This window comes from Marmota marmota, unplaced genomic scaffold, assembly GCF_001458135.2.
Source record: "Marmota marmota marmota unplaced genomic scaffold, marMar, whole genome shotgun sequence".
Lineage (NCBI taxonomy): Eukaryota > Metazoa > Chordata > Mammalia > Rodentia > Sciuridae > Marmota > Marmota marmota.
The window spans coordinates 16,112,064-16,131,207 of NW_026000222.1; the positions used below are offsets into that span (position 1 = coordinate 16,112,064).

General features: G+C 41.3%; 1 protein-coding gene across 6 annotated transcripts in view; it reads right to left on the reverse strand.

The window, feature by feature from the left end:
• The window catches only part of Zfp90 (ZFP90 zinc finger protein), a 41,628-nt gene that overhangs the window by 11,432 nt on the left and 11,052 nt on the right, over positions 1-19,144 (reverse strand). For 3 of the 6 annotated variants that reach the window (XM_015496160.2, XM_048792338.1, XM_015496159.2), the window contains exon 5: positions 14,065-17,885. In XM_015496160.2, the coding sequence (XP_015351646.1) occupies positions 16,234-17,885 (1,652 nt within the window). In that variant the 3' untranslated portion in view covers positions 14,065-16,233. Of the gene's footprint in view, positions 1-8,843; positions 9,190-13,966; positions 14,034-14,064; positions 17,942-19,144 lie in introns of those variants that run through there. The other 3 variants (XM_048792341.1, XM_048792340.1, XM_048792339.1) reach the window with 3 other exon arrangements.

Below are 19,144 nucleotides of genomic sequence, written 5' to 3' on the forward strand. Positions count from 1 at the left end.
AAAGGAAAGAAAAAAGGAGAGGAAGCCCAACAAGCTCGCCTAGGCGGGAGGATCCGGAGCGCCGGAGTTGCGGGCGCTCTCTGTGGCGCGCCACCGCCCCCTCGTGGCCACGGGACTCGCACGCGGCGCCGCAGCCGGCAGGTGAATCTGGCTCTGCAACCCGAGCTCTTGAACGACTATGTCCAGAAGAGCTCTCAGTAGGCCAGGGCACCTCGCGATCATACCCCGCTCACTTTAGATACACATATTTTTAAAAGGACCTACTATAAGCCGAGCACCGTGCCGAGTACTTTATAGATATTAACTCTATCCTTACATCAGGTCACTCAGAGAGCAAGGAGTATTGAGAGCAAGGACTTGGAAAGCATTGAGGAACCTTGAAATTGTTCATTTATTTTGTTTGTAAATGTTTACTGAGCACCCAGGAGGTGCTGGACCCTGAACCCAGGCATGCGACCCAGTGTGTGAGGGCCTGAGGGTGCAGCGAGAGGGAAAGATGACAGGACATGATGTTCAATTGAAAAAACAAAAGAAAGGGGGAAAGATAACTTGCAAAGAGCAGATCTAGTGTATTTACAAAACTATGTTCCTGAAAATTAGATATTTTACAAGAAGAACAGATTGGCTTAAGATCAGTCAAAAATAAAAAGCAAACACAAAAAATGAACACTTCTGGGGAAGGGAAGGAGACACAGCTTAGTGAATTTTCACTGCACTGCATTTTCATTGCAAACCGTTAGCAGATGTATAACACACTGGTAAGTGAAAGAAAAATGACCACAACACTCAGAGCAACCAAGAGATCTTTATTATAGCAGTGCAACAGAGGAGAAAAGAGAGAAAGAGAAGAGAGAGTGAAAGAGAGAGAGAGAGAGAGAGAGAGCGTGCAAGAGAGAGAGGGGCCAAGTTTTTGTTTGTTTGTTTTTGTTTTTTTATTGGTTGTTCAAAACATTACAAAGCTCTTGACATATCATATTTCATACATTTGATTCAAGTGGGTTATGAACTCCCATTTTTACCCCGTATACAGACCGCAGAATCACATCGGTTACACATCCACGTTTTTACATATTGCCATACTAGAGACTGTTGTATTCTGCTATCTTTCCTATCCTCTACTATCCCCCCCTCCCCTCCCCTCCCATCTTCTCTCTCTACCCCATCTACTGTAATTCATTTCTCTCCCTTATTTTTTTCCCTTTCCCCTCACATCCTCTTATATGTAATTTTGTATAACAATGAGGGTCTCCTTCCATTTCCATGCAATTTCCCTTCTCTCTCCCTTTCCCTCCGACCTCTTGTCCCTGTTTAATGTTAATCTTTTTAGGAGAGAGTTTTTATAGCCCAAATCTAATGAGGTCTCTGGGTCTGCAAGCTGCCTTGTTGGCACAAGGGGGGTTATGTGTTCGGCCTTGAGCAGGGGGTTGAGTGTTCAGCCTTGAGCGGGGGCTTGGGTGTTTGGGCTTGAAGCAAATAGTTGATAAAGAACCAGACAGAGGGTTTGAGTGGCCAGGTCATCCTGCAGCTAACTTTGTTTGGTATGGCCTGCAGACAGTTTACTCAGCCTGTCCTGCACCTAACAGTAAGTCCTGATTTAAGGCTTGGCTGAATATATATACTTTGAAGAAAAATGAGGGCTGCTATTCTCTTGAGAAACTTGAAAAGGAATAATTTTATAGACATGTAGTAAAATTCCTACACCTAAGAAAATAAATCTCATAATTGTATCTGACTTTTAAGGAAATGCCACTTAACTGCCACCAACAACCAACTCTGCTGCTCCAAGCCTCTAGGCTTGTGTGGTGGTCGGGGGGCTTCCCAGGTTGTGGCAGCACAGGGTGCTCAGTTCCCTTCACCCTGCTAGGTTCCAGCTACTGTTCTCTGGCCAGGGCATTCCTTCCCTTTCATCCCTTGGTCCTCTGCAGCTGCATCTGGTTTCTTTGGAAGGCCTCACACTTAGGCCCTCTAGACCAGTGTCAGAGACTCAATCCTTCCTTACCTGGGAGAATCGCCAGGGAAAAGCAGCTGCCCAGGAGCACACTTGTGCTGTGTTAAGGTGACTGCACTTATCCCCAGCTCTGGGCACTCAGTACCAGCACCAGTGGGGCTCCATCCTACCTTCCTCTCCCTACCACTCCAACACATATTTTTATTTCTTTTCAGCTTACATAGTTGTGTTAACTTTCTGTTACTGTGACAAAATACTTGAGATAATCAACTTATAGGGAAGAGAAGTTATTTTGGCTCATTGTTTCAGCATGGTTGCTGAGTCCTGGGCTAGCACAGTATATTATGGAAGGAGTATGGCAAAGGAGGCCTGTTCACTTCATTGAAACTAGGAAGCAAAGAGAGAGAAAGGGACCAGGGTCCCAGTGCTCCCTTCAAAGGCATACTACAGTGATCTGACTTCCTTCCAGTAGGTTCTACATCCTAAATGTTCTGCCACGGGCTAAGACTGAGGCTTTAATATATGGGCCTTTGAGGGACATTTAAAATACAGACTATAGCATTAGTCAAACAAAATACATGCACAAAAAAAAATTTAGAAAAACAACACAAGGTTTTATCATTTCTATATTATCCTTGATAATACTTTCATCTATATTCTCTATGAAATATTGTCTAGACATGTTTGAAGAAAGGATATAGATAGAAAAATTGGTTGAGAGTGTGAGCAAATAAGTTGCCCAGACTGGCCTGGAACTTGAAATCCTCCTGCCTCAGCCTTCTGAATAGCTGTGATTACGAGTGCTCGCCACTGCACCCAGCTAAGTAGTTGGATTTTTGACAATTAGCAGGATCAGCATCATGTGGGAACTTTTTTTATTTATTTATTTTTCAGTTGGACACAATATCTTTATTTTATTTTTGTGTGGTGCTGAGAATCGAACCCAGAGCCTCACACATGCTAGGTGATTCCGATGCATGCTTTAATTTGGGAACCACAGTGCTAGACAACGACCAAATGTCTGATGAATTCAGGGATATTTAAAAAATAAATTTATATTTCTCTAACCATAACATTGAGTTGTGTCTGAGAAATGACAGAAAGAATTTTTTATTTTTAAATTATTTTATTTTATTTTTTTAGCACACTGCTAGGGATCTAACTCAGGGGTAGGATTTAGTAGGCGAGGGCTCTCCCACTGAGCTATAGCCCCAGCCCAAGGATTCTGTTTTAATGAGTGAGGTGAATGCCTGATATGAGGATGGAATTTTCCACCCAACATCTCTCCTTAACAAGTCAGAGAAAAAAGATGGTAGGTAGTGTTCAGATGGGTTGGGCAATATTGGGGTTGGTCTCTTGATCTTCTCAAAGGGGTTTGTGGGTGAAATTAAAAAATGAATAGAGAGTGGGAAAGGACCAAAAATGTCCCTCTTAACAGCTGATTTGGCCTGGCTGGGGGTATGAAGGGGTAAGCATGGAGGAAATGGTTCCTGTAATTTGTACAGAACCCCCCTAAACTTACTACCCTTTGAGTTCCCAGGAGGGATTTCCTGGGGCAGTTTTTCAGACTTCTACTCATAACCTCCTGCCTTCTCCTCCTATCACCATCCCTTCCCATTCTTCTCTTGGTTCCCTATCCTCCATCTTTTTTCCCACACCTCTGACATTTTATTTCCTATCCCTCTTTTTCTGTACTCCTGGGTCTCCAACTTTTGATGGTAAAACTTGTGACACGAAGGCCTATACCTGGTTCCCTACTGACCCCTGAGGACCTCAGTGGTGGAGTATGGTGCTAGGAATCGCCTCCCCAAGACAAAATAAAACAAAAACCCCAGTGCCATGCCTTGAGGAGGAAGGGGCTGTGGCTAATTAGACTCTCTTGTCCCACGCAAAGGACCCAGGGCTGCACGATCTTCTTGGTAGGCTCATCATTGTTGTCCTGTTGAATTGCTGGGTCCTTGAGTCAGTGAGGTTGGCCCCACCAGAATCAGGTCCCCAGGCTCGCCTCCCCTCCCTAAGGTTGTTTGTTGTTGCTCACTCTCATTTTTGCTGCTGATTATTTTGTGACTCTTCTGAACTTATTCTGCAAAGTTTGTTCTCTTTGTCATATGGCCAATAAAATCTCTGCTCAGTTAGCTACTCTGGTGGTCAGACAATGATTAGACAGAGAGTTCCTTAAATGCCTAAAACCACTGTGTCTTATATTTTTTTTGCCAAAGGGCAAGGGACTCTTCTGTATGTTGTGGGCACACCTTAAACACTCAACCAGACAATTTACAACTCGCTTTAGCTTCACTCCTGCTTGCCTAGATCTCCAAGCTCAGTCAGAAGTGAGAGCTGGGGCCTTTCTGAGTCTTCCCTGAGCATTTACACAGGCTTAGAGATGCCACACAGCCCTACATATGCACAAGTATAGCCTTCTTTTTTAAAAAAATATATATATTTCTTAGTTGTTGATGGACTTTATTTTATTTATTTTTATGTGGTGCTGAGAATTGAACCCAGTACCTCATACATGCTAGGCGAATGCTCTGTCACTGAGCCACAACCCCAGCCCATATATAGCCTTCTTGATGCCCAGGAATATGGTGGAGCTTTGCGAAGTTCCCTATGGCCATCTCATTCCCAGCTTTTCTTGTTAAACTTTTTGTTTAGCCTTTGTTTGTAATGACTGTTTCCTACTGTCTCAGGTAGCCACAACATTAAGCCACTGACATGATAATTTTCAACAGACACCCTGGGGGTGGGGGAGGATATTTGCACAAGCAAGCTCCAAGTCAGGTCAAAGAAAGGCAGGTTTTGTGAGTGAAGCCTTGCCAGAAATCACCATGCAGTTCAAATAATGACAATTTTCTGGGAATAGTGTTTTAAAGACACTCCAAAACCTTGTTCTCCCCATTCTAGTATTTGTCAGGCTGTTGGTTTTCAAGGTTACCAAGGATCTGGGGAGATGGAAATGGTAATAGGGCATGTTAAATGGTCACAAAATTACTGTTCTTACTGCAAAGCAGCTATTTTACTTGAATAAACGCTCCCTAGACTGCTACAAGACTTTTAATTTCTAGAGTTCTGAAAAAGCTGATTCTGACCATTTTTGCTAGTGTTGTCATTGTTTTTATGCTGCAGAGAACATCTGGAGATTGTTATTCTTGCTGATCTCACTCAGGTTTCCCTTTAAGTTTGTCTTCTGGTTCCTAGGTTGAAGTCCCAGTGTCCTTGTTGATAGACCAGCATGTTTATCAAAAATGTTCCCAGGCTGAGCAGGGCAATGTGTTCAGAACTTTAATTTTTGTTTCCCCAGCCCTTAAGAGTACTGAAAGCTCTTCTTGCCTTTGCTTTTTATCTGTTGACCTCTGTCAACTCTTTCAACTAATGGCCAGAACCATCAACTTACCTGCTCTAGAACAGGGAGTACTCAGAATGTCAGGCAGACCTTAGTGAGTTTCCCTTTCCCTCTGACATCTTGGCTTCTTAATTCCTAACTACTCTGGCAACCTCCAGTGCACTCATACATGTATTTTGTAGTTTATCCAGCTCTTCTTGGAGGTAGTTCTAAAAAGAGTGCTTAGTAAAGCTACTTTGTCACATCCAGAAGTGAAAGTATCATTGTCTTGAATTTTAACTCTACATATGTTGAGAGACATACAAATAACATTGTTGCTTTGTACAGTTAACATTTACATTTATCCATATTTTACTATTTCAGTTTTGTTTTTTCTTGTGTCTTTGACCATTCATCTGGGATCATTTGCCTATAAGAAATAAAGCCTTGTGGAGTTTCCTTTCATTAGGTTCTGCTCATGGTGAAATTCCTGTTTTCAGTTATATTAAAAGGACTCATTGTGTTCCCAACCCTGATTTTTGCAATGCATGAAATTCAAGATTTGCAGATACTTTCAAGTACAATTACTTCGTCATTCACATGTCTTCCATGATTGCTGCAGGGAAGTTAGCTGTTTTTATGTTTGTTTTGATATGGGGATTGAATCTAGGGGCACTTTTTAAAAATATATTTTATTAGTTGTTGATGGACCTTTATTTATTTATATGTGGTGCTGAGAATTGAACCCAGTGCCTCACACATGCTAGGCAAGCGCTGTACCACTGAGCCACAACCCCCGCCCCAGGGACACTTTAACCTGAGCTACATACCTGGTCCTTTCATTTCATTTTATTTTTTGAGATAGGTCTTCACTAAGTTGCTGAGGCTGGCCTCAAACCTGCGATTGTCCTGTCTCAACCTCCCTAGGTGAGCTGTTATTTCTTTAAAAACTTAATTGATTTTATATATATATATATATTTGTACTGGGGATTAAACTCAGGGGCACTCACCACTGAGCCACATCCCAGCCCTATTTTGTATTTTATTTGGAGACAGGTTCTCACTGAGTTGCTTAGCACCTTTGCTGAGGCTGGCTTTGAACTCGCGATCCTCCTGCCTCAGCCTCCCTAGCCATTGGGATTTCAGATGTGCAGAACCACACCAGCTTATGTGTTTTAAGATTTTATTTGCCTTTGATTTTCTTCTTTCTCTTTCTTTCTCCCTCCGCCCTTTCACAGGATCTCGTTAACTTACTGAGGCTGGCTTCCAACTTGCTGTGATCCTTCTGCCTCAGCTTTACATTTAAGATGGTATTACAGTGGTGCACCACCACGCCTGGGGGTGTCTGTTCTTTATGACGCTGTTTCCGACAATAGAAACTCAAGATTTCCACAGGGAAAGCCACGCTGATCTAGAGTTCATCCGTTTACCTAGACAATTCCACGGGGCTCAATTTATTGGGCCATATTAAGGCATCGCGCAAAGAGCGTGGGGGAGCTGGACAGGGGCCCGACCTAGCGTGTCCCGGAGATGGGGCACAGGTGGCTTGCGGCAGCCACAGAACGGTGACCTGGCTCAACACAGAACAGGTCGAAGGTCACCAGGCTACACTAGAGCTGACTCTCCACCGCGGAGCTGGACGACTTCCCACACGCCTGCGCAGACCACCGCTGAGCGCGACCCGGAGTGCGTGAGACCCGGAAGCGGAAGTGCGCCCCGGCCAACGCTTTCCGCTTAATGCGAGCCAGGTGTGGGCTGCTCCCCTGGGACGCGTCTGCGGCGCACCTAGTGGGAGAGTACTCCTTACTGCAGCTCGTGAAATGCTTCCTTTGGACGCCTCTTTAAAGGGTACAGCGGGTCTTCCTGTAATTAATCTTAAATAGGTGTCGAAAACCTTTCTAACCTGTGTGTCATCGTTAAATGGGCGTTTCATGTTACGCTATTAAATTCCCAGTTTAGATCCCTTAACCTGTGCAAAAACAATTTTGTGCTTGCTTCCGGTTATTAAAACAGTCCGAAACCCGAGCCTTGGCTCACGGCTGTAATCCTACCGACTCGGGAGGATGAGGCTAGAGGATGGCAAGTTCAAGGCCAGACTTAGTGAGACCTTGTGTCAAAATGAAAAAGAAAAAGGGCTAGGGGGCTAGGGATGTAGCTCAGTGGAAGAGTGTCCCTGGATTTAATTCCCAGCACCGAGGAAACGAACAAAACCCTCAGTCCAGCCATTTTAAAACGCTAAAGTCTCTTTAGTCTTAGATCCCTACATGCTGGCCTGTGTCCACTCTCCACCCTGCACTTCTCCTAGACAGTGTGCTGGGCAAGGGAAATCTAAGAGGAAAGGCAGGGCAGAACCCTGTACCTCTATTTGGCTATGATAGTCCTGTTCTGCCTGAGGCCCTTGGCTTGCCCTGACGCCACTCCTGCCTCATGTGTTCATTCACAGCAAGATGGCCTTTGTCGCCAAAAAATTCTTGCCTCCAATCCCTCTCCAGGTGAGTTATCCCCTATTTTGACTAAGCAGCCACTGGGACCCAACCCTATTGCTGCTGCCCTCCTTCCTCCTTTTGGGGAGTTCCAGGCACAGGGTGACTACCATGTTTTGGCGTTTCAAGAACAGTTTGAGATTTCCCTTTGGTTTGTTCCCCCTGGTTAGGAGTGCAGCACAGGTGTGAGAATTATAGGATATTGGTTCCGACAGTCAATTATATGGCCAATCCAGAAACCACTGAAATTCTATCTTGTGATCTCTGACAGCAAAGAAAGCTGATGGAATGGATCTATCCTTTCTTTTCAGGTACAATTCAAATGTGGTCCCTCAGAGGACTTTACACTCTGCTGCCAGCAGTAACCCCCTCCCTTCTGAAATCTCCACATGCTTTTGGGCACCAGTCTGTTTATTCCCTTGGCAACCTGTCCCCCATATACACTCAGGGGATACACGTAAAGCTCTCAGAACTCCAGATGGCATTCCTGAAATGGGCCCGAGGTTTTGCTGGGGATGGAGATACTCCCAATATCTACAGTCATTCTGGGTGCTCTAGTTTCTCAGCCCCAAGAGAGAGGGGAAGAGTCCTCATTTCAGGAGCAGGAGGCCCTCTCCTCTGGATCAAACCCTTGATATATGGTTCCGTATATAAAGGGGCCCAGAATCAAGAGGTTGTGAGAATCTTAATATATTTCATCAAGTCCTGTGGGATAGTGTTCCCAGTCCTTATGGGACCCTTTAGAATACAGGGGAACTGTTACAGAACAAGTTCCACCCCTGGAGCCAAAGAGACTGGGGATTCTGTGACCATGAGTTCTTGCAATCAAACCTGAAGCATTTTAAGCTAGTCACACATAGTACCAGGCATGAGTTTATTAGAAGGGATAGGAAAAGGGGACACTATCAAGGAAGAAAGGAAGAGAGTGAGTCTTCTCAGAGAGGTGTGCCTCTCCCACCCTCCAGTTTTAATGGAGGTCCCTGGGAAGTTTCCAGAGAGTCCCACCCAGATCCATCTTTTGATTTTTTTTTTTTAAACTAGGGATTGAACCCAGGTACACTTAACTACTGAGATACATCCCCAGCCTTCTTTAATTTTTAAAAATTGCTTTGGTCATACATGGACACAATTAGAACAAATAAAAGGAAAAAACTGCAATTAGCTGAATTTTAATGTCCAGGTTCAAAATTAATAATTGTTATAGGACTTTGGTGAGAATTTTTCTCTTAGCTTGGAGTTGCTAATAAAGCCCCTGTTTTAGTTAACCTTTTCATTGCTGTGATCAAAACATGCAACAAAAATAACTTGAAGGAGAAGTTTATATGGGTCTCACAGTTTCAGAGGTTTCAGTCCTTAGAAGGCTGACTCCATTGCAGTGGGCCCAGGATGAGGCAGCACATGGTGTTTGAAAGACTCAACAGAGGAAAGCTGCTCCCTTCATGGCAGCAAAAAGAGAGAGGGGTGGGGGAAGGACATGACAGTAGAATGCATTTTGACACATCACATATAAGTGGACTATTACTTATTCTTCTGGTTGTACTGATTTAGAATCACACCAGTTGTGTAATCATATATGTACATAGGGTAATAATGTCCATTTCATTCTCCTATCCTTCCCGTATACCCCCTAGCCTCACTTCACTCCCCTCTGCCTAATCCAAAGTACCTCTATTTTTTCCCCTCCCCTTATTGTGAATTAGCATCTGCATATCAGCGAAAACATTTGGACTTTGGTAGTCAAGGAAGGGCTCTTTGCTGATAAAATACTTGAGCAAAGGGCTGGGGATGTGGCTTAAGCTGTAGCGTGCTCGCCTGGCATGCGCGGGGCACTGGGTTCGATCCTCAGCACCACATAAAAATAAAAGATGTTGTGTCCACTGAAAACTAAAAAATAAATATTAAAAAATTATCTCTCTCTCTCTCTCTTGAGCAAAGATCTAAAGGGGAGGAGAAAGAGCCAATGTGAAAGTTCTGAAGTAGAAGTTGGCTGGGCCTGTGTAGGTTACTTTAGGGAGCCAGTGGGGCAGTGCTACCAAGAAGGGAGTGATGAGAAGACAGAGACAGATGACATCAGGCAGCAGGTAGTGTTGAGTGAGGCTTTCATTTAGATTTATTGAGTGAAATGGGGAGCTATTAGAGGCCTCTGAGCAGATCTTAGATTTTTACAATATGGTTCTGGCTGCTAAACTGTGAACACAAAGAGGTAGGGATGAAATCACAGACAAATTTGAGGGCTGTTGCAAAAATCTGGGCCAGAGATGTTGATGATTACTTGGACTATGGTGGTATCAGTAGAGAAAGAGAAATGGCCATTTTTTAAAATCCAGAAAATTAGCAGTCAGGCGTTACTATTGCTTGGCTGTGGGGTGTGAACAAAAATCAATCAACAGTGGTTACCTGGTTTAGGGCCTGAGGAACTCGAGAGATGGGAGTTGCCTTTTCTCATTTGGAAAGACTGAGTGAAGAACATGCTTATAGGGGAAAAGGGGGAGATTGGGTTTATCTTTAGACATATCAAATTTGAGGCATGTTAGGACATTTAAGTGGAAATACAAAGTAAGCAGTTGGTTATTGTGAATATAGAATCATAGGATGGAGACATAAAATTTGAAGTTGTCATAAAATAGATTTTTATGCCATGAGACAGGTTCAGAGTCCCAAGGTGGTGACTGTAGAAAAAGAAAACAGATCCAAAGACTAAGCCCTAAAGGAATTCCCACATCTAGAGCAAGGAAAGATAATTTGTGAGAGGTAATTGCCAATAAATTATAAGGAAATCTAGGTAAGTATCACCTGGAAGCCAAGTGAAAACATATGTCAAAAATGAGGCAAATGATGTTGAAAAGTCAAGCAGACCAAAAAAATACTACCGCATTTTGCCACGTGGGGATCACTGTGACATTTAACAAGAGGAGAAACAAAGAACTGATGGTAGTGGATGCAAGAAAGATTGGAAGAATTGGAAACAATGAGCTTTCCATATCTCTATTGAGGAAAACTGCTATTAAGTGAAGGAAGAAATGGAGTAGTGGGTAAGTGGAAGGAGATGGAGAGTATACCATGTGTATCTGAGGAAAAAAATACACATTATTATGCTGATGGACAACACTTAGTAGAAAAGAAGCTTTTAAGATGCAGGAAAAAGAGCAATTGTAGGAATTATGTTGTCATTTAAGGATGGGTCTAATACACTAGAAGAGTTGGTCTCAATAAAAGAATGAAGTCCACTAGAGGATAAGGAAGGAAGAGCACAAGGACAAGATGCACACACAAGTTCTTTTTTCACATTTTTTTAGAGCATTATGTTATACATAGTAGGTGTGTTTATTTGGACAAAATCATACATGTATGGAATTTGATTTATTCCATCTCAGTCCCCATCCCCTCCACTTTTCCTTCACTTTTTCCTTTTACTTATTTTTTATTTTTCATTTATTTATTTTTGATCAGTTCTTGCCAAACTCAGAAAATCAAGGAGTTCTCTTTTGATTGCTTTTTTTTCCTCAGTTAACTAGGAAACAGGGTCATCAGCTGAGGGAGGAGTGGGGCTAAGTGTTAGAGGTTTGAGTAGAGAGAAGGTATAAAATGGCACCTGAGGGCTGGGGAAATAGCTCAGTTGGTTGAGTGTTGCCTTGCATACACAAGGCCCTGGGTTCAATCCCCACCTCCCCCACCCCACAAAATGGCACCTGAGAGGGGGATGATGATTAGACTAGGGAAACAAATGCTGGAGATTGGCAGACAAGAAATTTAAGTGGGACTAACATCATGGTTTTGTTTTTCTCCATTTGGCTGCATGGGTACAAGAGTGGAATAGGCAGAGCTAGATTTTTTACTTTTTGCCAGATGTTTTGGTTCCTTCATTTAAATACTGTTTTGAATAATAAGGATATACCACACATGAATCTATTGATATGGTTCCAAATGTAGGTGCCCACATTTTTACTGTTTCAAACATTGCTGCTGTGAATACCCTTATGAATGTTTCTTTGTGCTAACAGGAGAATTTCTAGCATAGGGTATGTACCTACAAGTGGAATTCTTGGATCATGAAGTATGCCTAGCTTCAATCTTACTAGATATTCCCAAATTACTCCCCAAAATGATTATACCAGATTACCTTCCCTCTCAACAAAGATTAATAAGAGTTCTCAATTTTCCCCGCTAGATTCCTAAATTTTTGCCAGCCTAACTACTATGAAATAATGTCACATTTTTACCTTTCAACCTTCTGATTTCAAGGTTGGGCATCTTTTTATTTATGAGCAAATCTGCTTTGTCTTTCCCTACTCAAGTGCTCACTTTACAAGACTATATTAAGTGCCAACTATATGACTGGCATTGTGATAAGCAGAACAAAAAGAGCCTCCCTATTGGGACTCACAATCTAGTATGAGAAAAAAAACCAAGTAATCACCAACATAAATTGTGGTAACATAAAGGACATTTACAGTAACTATGAAAATTTAATGAAGGGAGATTAATTTCGTTGATATAGGATGTAGTTAGCAAAAACTTTCCTGAAGTGACATTTGCATTTTTACAGATGAGTAATTAACCAATTTTCTAAAAGCCCATTGTCACTGTAAAGAACTGAGCATCACTACCTGATAAATTCAAAAGTATTTTTTTACCTTTCATAAGGTGTGTTAGATACTCTGGCAGATATAATGCTTGCCTTGGGCCCTTCCACAAACACACAGGAGTGGAGACTGGTTTTCTCCTGGCTCTCTTCAAATTTTGAGACTATTCATCCTGCACTGAATACTGTTGCATGCAGCTTATTTTTGTCTGAATCTCATAACAACTGGCATACTAGTCTATGCATGCTGACTCTGTAATACCATTCTGGATATTTTATTTGATCTCATTCTGGATATAGTAAGAAAAAAAAAGTAGGGTGCTTTAAAACATAAAAATGTTCCATGTCATTATTTTAAAAATCAATACCAAAATCAACTCAAATAAGGGACTTAAAAAGATCAAGACACTGCATCAACATGAAAAACATTTATGGTAAACATTTTAAAAACATAATACAAGATTTTATCTATCATATAGGCAAATGTAAATAACTGATATATTAAGGATATAGTTAGGAAATTTTATTTATTGAATAGTCAAGAAAAATATTCCAGAGTCCTTTGCCACTTTGTCTTTGCTCAGCCTCCAACCTAACCTGTCATCATATCCTTTCATCCATTCATCCCCAAATGTATTACATGTACTTCCTGAATGTAACACGGCTCTGGAGACATCAGAGTTTGAGGATAAGAGCTATACTGGTGGAGTCAGAAAATCTTGGATTTATAGCCTGAATCTGTCTTGGGCAGTACAACTGTAGGTAAGTTATTTATTTAACAAGGGTATAATACATGTATTCGGTTTATTTAATGCAAGCAACAGAAACACAAAAAATTAGGAAAAAAGGAGGAACTGTTGGACTGATAGTGGGGAGCTCATGGAATTCCAGAGAGCTTCAGGAATTGAACTAGGTCCAAGGGACCTCAGGGAACAGAAACAAGAATACTTGGATGTCAGCTTCATCTTCTGCTACTACAGGAGACCTCCCATCACTAATAACAAAAATCAGACTTTAGGAAGCTCTAGGCCTTCACCTTTACAGCCTAGATATTCAAAAACAGTTTCCTTGAGCCAGGCATAGTGGCACATGCCTACCTCAGGAGGCTGAGGCAAGAGGATTGCAAGTTTGAGGCCAGCTTCAGCAATTCAGTAGGGCCCTCAGCAACTTAGCAAAACCCTGTCTCAAAAAATTAAAAGGGGAGGGAATAGTTCAGTAGTAAAGCACCCCTGGGTTCAATCCCCAGCTCACCCCCTACCACCACTAAAAAAAAAAAAAAAAAAGTTGCCTTGAAAGTTTAACTTTGAAAAAATTCTAGCAAAGGATTCTGATTGATTTGCCCCTAAAAATCAGGACTAAATATCCTCATGCATATTAATCCCTGATTTAGGTCACATGCCTGACCCTAGAAATATCACTGAGCTCTGGGGACACACTGACTTGTGTTCCTGTGGTCATTGAGGAGGGATTGTTACAAGAGAAGAAAAGAAAACACTGGGCAAAGACAAGGGCTGCCACAGCATCTCCAACCAGGAGTTGTGAGGATTAAATGAAATGATGGAAGTGAAGCACTAAGCACAATATCTTTCACACACTAAACATAAATAAATGATAGCTACTATTAACTTACCTGGCTGTGAAGAGTTTAGCAGTTAATCCCTTCTTCTTGATGTGGCATCCTTTATCTTAGCCAAGTTCTGAAAATTGAAAAAGACAAACTGACTCCCATTCAACTCAGAAGGCAATTTATTGAAAGAATACAATCATGTTACAGGATGCATTTCACGTAGCCCTAAAAGACTGGATATTCATAAGTGTACCATGCATGACTGCTTGTATTAGGAAAGCCCTCTGCTCAATTAGTCACTCATCTGTCCTTGGCTTCCTCCCTAGGGAGTAAATGAAGATGTGCTGAGAATCGATGGAGAATCAACTTTAGATTTAGACTTGTTCCACACATAAACTAGTGGTCTCCCTCTGGGTCTTCTGGAACTGAGTTTTTATAAACTTCAGTAACAGTGAAGCAGCACTCAATTGGTTACAATTCATGGGATTCCCTCCAAGCAGTCCAATATAGGGACCCCTTATCCCTCAGCACAGTTTCTGACAGGCATCCTAACCACATGGTCAGAGAGGACCTGACTGAATTACCCATCATCAAACTATGTGTCAACACAAGCATGGCTTTGACATTGTGTGTGCTAAGCAACAAGTGTCACAGAAAAAGGTTTCTTTGAAGGGCTAACATCTAGAAAAGGCAGATTTACTATGGAATGTCCTATGCATCTTGATTCATAGGTGACACACTCATTGGGCTTCACATACCACATTTCAACACTCATGCTTATTTATCCCTGAAAAAAAAAAAAATGAAGACTGTTTAAGAGCTACCTCATTGAGGATGAGAGAAGGGTGTTGACTCCTGCCGTCTGGCACACAGAGAATAAAGTATGAAGGGTTCACCATCATCACCACTCATTTCACCCCTCCCTGAGAATCATAATCAGGGCTGGGAAACTTGCTTGTCTTGCAGGGGAATGACTCTTGCGTGAAGGGATCGATGTCCACAGTTGCATTCAAATTTGTCTTCACTACCGATGTTAACCAATGAAGGTTCTGGAAATTCTTTTCAGATAACTTAGGGGAGGCACTTGGGGCCATTAAGGGTCAGAGTGGGAGATTAATATTTAGCTCAAGCTTTTCAGATGGAGAAACACCATGCAGCTAAAACAAGCCAATTTTTTTTTTGTAATGGCAAAATATTCTTTTGCACACAATGAGCCAAAGCATGCTGTTTCTCTGAGTCAAAAGACAGAATTTATGGCAACAGGTAACTGGTTAACTGGACTTCTGCAGTGTAAAATTAATTTGGAAAAAAATCTGCAAGTTTGGTGGTGTTTTCCCATTGATCTGCTACAGGAAACTCGGGGCAGGATTTTTTTCATGGGAGTGCAATGAAAAGTACAATAAAAGGACTTGCTAGTTCCATAAAACTGGCATGTTAGCTGAAAGTATAATATAACCAGGAAAAGGAAAAGTTACCCATAATTCAACTATCTAGTTTCTGTTAACATTTTGGCTTGTAAGCTTACAATGTTTGTAAGTTTGAAACAAATTTGCATACTTTGCTGTCTCTTATGATTTTAGAAATTTCAAAGTGCCCAACCAACCCATGGGTATCTATTTTAAAATTTATTTTAAAGCCTTCTGAATTCCAGAATACCCTTTCATAGTAGCAATGCTATGGAGCCAAAGACTCAGGAAACCTCCATTCTCCAGTAAGCTTTGTCATTATAGGATGTACCATCCTATAATGCACAAACCACCTCAAATCTTTGGCTTTCAGTCCTCTTCATCTGTACAATGAAGTGGTTGGGCTAATTACCTAATTCTTTAAGTGGTAAATTCTTGGAGGTGGAACTGGTTTCCACAGAGAATTTCATGTAACAATTGCAGTTGAGAGCAACTGTCAAGCAATGTTTAAAATAAGTTTTTGTCATTAGTGTAGCAGTTTTTGTGGGTGTTTTTGTTTTTTTAAAGGCTGTAAACAGTGGAAGTTACATGTCAAGCTGTCAAAGTTGGTGATCTGAATACTCATATTAAAAGCTTTATAAAGTCCAATGTGAAGGAATATAATTTCCAAATGGCTATATATGTTGTTTGTAATTTTTACAAACACCTCTAATCACATATGAGAATGTAGCTTTTAATTTATTGTATAAAATTCTGTCTAGTGCTAAATTTTCTCCACACACAACATACAAACACACACACACACACACACACACACACACACAAATTACATTCTTGAACTTTCTCTCCAATAAAAATCCTTGAATACTGAATTGGAACAGTATTTTAGCTAAAGCTTTCTATATATTCCTAAGTATAGGGTTCCTACAGTTTATTTCGTGTATGAATTCTCTGGTGCTTTGTAAGAGCTGAGCTTCGACTGAAGTTTTTCCCACATTCCTTACAAGCATATGGTTTTTCTCCAGTATGAATTCTCTGATGATCATGCAGATTGGTTTTCTTTCGGAAGGCCCGCCCACATTCATTACATTCATATGGTTTCTCTCCAGTATGAGTTCTCTCATGCTGAATAAGAGATGAACTCTGACTGAAGGCTTTTCCACAGTCAATACATTCATAGGGTTTCTCTCCAGTGTGGGTTCTCTCATGTTGGGTAAGTGATGAGCGTCGACTGAAGGCTTCTCCACATTCATTACACTCATAGGGCTTCTCTCCAGTATGAATTCTGTGATGCTCTATGAAACTTGTACTTCTTTTAAAAGCTTTCCCACACACATTACACTGATAAGGTTTCTCTCCAGGATGGGAAACAGATTGTTGACTAAAGGCCTGCTCACAGTCATAGGGATTCTCAGCAGTATGGATCCTCTGATGGTCAGTAAAGTCTGTAATGTGACTGAAGTCTTCTCCACAGTCATTACAATGGTAGGATTTCACTTCAGCCAGTAGATTTTCATCTTGAGTAAGAGATAAGTTGTGCTTGAAATCTACACTATAGTTATTGCTTTGGTAAGGTTTGCCTCTCTTATGAATCCTCATATGCTTATAAAGGGATGGGCTCTGACCAAAAGCCCTCCCACATATACTACATTCAAAGGGTTTCTCTCCAGTATGAGTCCTCTCATGCTGGACAAGGGAAGAACATCGACTAAAGGCTTTCCCACATTCTTTACACTGGAAAGGTTTCTCCCCACTATGAGTGACCTCATGTTGAGTGAGGGATGTACCATGCCTAAAGGACCTCCCACAGAGATTACAGCGATAAGGCTTTTCTCCAGTGTGAATTCTCTGGTGTTGAACAAGGGAGGAACTGCGCTGGAAGGCCTTCCCACAGAGACTACACTGATAGGGTTTCTCTCCAGTATGAGCATTCTCGTGCTGACCTAGGGATGAACTATGCCTGAAGGCCTTTCCACACACATTGCACTCAAAGGGTTTTTCCCCAGTGTGAATTCTATGATGCTCAATAAGCTGTGTCTTCCAGAGGAAAGTTTTCCCACAGTCAGTACATTCATGGTGTTTCTTTCCAGGATAAATTCCCTGACCTGTACCATTGGGGAAATTATCTTCTCCTTTATGAGTTTTCTCATGTTTAGTAAGTGATGATCTGTGAATAAAGGCTTTTCTACATTTATTACATTTATAGGGTTTCTTTTTTGCAAGGATATTGTTCTGATTAAGCAACTCTCCATTATGTCCCAGATTGCTTCCAAGTGTTTCACATTCACTAGGCCTTATGCTTGAAGGACTGTTCAGTTGTGGAACCAGGTCTGTGTTCAATCTAGAGTCTTCACCAGATTTATTTTGTGCAAAACTTCCCTCTGGTGGGATTTTCTTCTGGGTAGATGCTTCTGGCCCCAGATGTCTCCTCCAGTTTTCCTGATGCCCCTCTAACTGGCTACTAATATCCCAGGGGTCTTCTATTGTGGCATGTGAGAAATCATCTGTGCTGTGGAATACTTCAGATATACCCTGCTGCAGATTTGATGATTTGGCTTCAGGCCTGGTCTTCCAGTCTGAAAGAAATGCAAAGTGCAAAAGTTCCCCTAATTCTTCCTGTTAAAACCAACCACTGTAATAGAAATGAGGAAATGAAAGAGATAAATTATACATGATTGTGTTTTGAAAACAGTCTTATAGTCTGTGAAGACCCAAAATGAGGAAGGGAAGAGTTAGGAGAGGTGATAGTGAAGACTATAGATGTAGAATGTGTGGTAAGACTATAGTGAATTAGGAAAGCCCATATAGGTGGGCTTGTTAATGAACAAAGGAAAAAGTGAGTATGAGTGTAGGCATAGATATAAATGTAATAGGATCATAGTCCATCTTGTAGGATCCTGTATGCTTTACATGTTTCCTGTCCATTTTACAAACAACCACAAAATCCACCTTCCTACTACATTCATTTCATAGTTCTTTTCAAGTCACCTCTGAAGTTCTAGGTCTCCAAGTAGTGCAGAGAAAAATCTTCAGTCAATGAATATATGACATACTTGAAGATCAAGAATTATAATCTACAAACTGAGAAAAAGTAGAATTTCAAGAGGCAATTTTTTTTTTTTTTTTTTTTGGTACCAGAGATTGGGCCCAGGGGCCTTAACCACTGAGCAATATCCCCAGCCCTTTTTTATATTTTATTTAGAGACAGGGCCTCCCTGAGTTAGTTGGTTAGGACCTTGCTAAGTTGCTGAGGCTGGCTTAAAACTCACAAAACTCCTGCCTCAGCTTCTTGAGCTGCTGGGATTACAGGCATGCACCACTGCACAGCAGCAAATCATCTTTGTCCTTAACACTAGGGCTACACTTTTAGTGTAGAGCTCTGATTCTATATTAATCACCTCTCTTGACCAAAAAGTTTTTTTTTTTCTTTTTTTTGGTTGGCTATATAAATGAATCTCTAAGTCTGTTTTTACTTCAGAATACCAATAACAGAGAATTAATTAATTTCTAGGTTCTAAAAAAAGCAAGCTTTTAAAACTAAGGAAAGGAAGCTTTCTGCCCTTACAAATGGAAATTTGGTGAATACATCTGTCAAAACCATGTGGATGGTACATAAAAGAGGTAAACATTTCATTGTATGTAACATTTTCTTAAAAAAAAAAAAACTCTAGTTAATGATATGCATGCTGAAGTATATAGTGATGAATTGTACTCATGCCTGCAACTTCCTTGGAAGTGCATCAAAAAGTGGACTGATAGATAGATGAACAGATATGTGAAAAAAGATTTCGTTGTCCTTTACAATAAAAAATTGTAAAGGACAACGAATGTGATA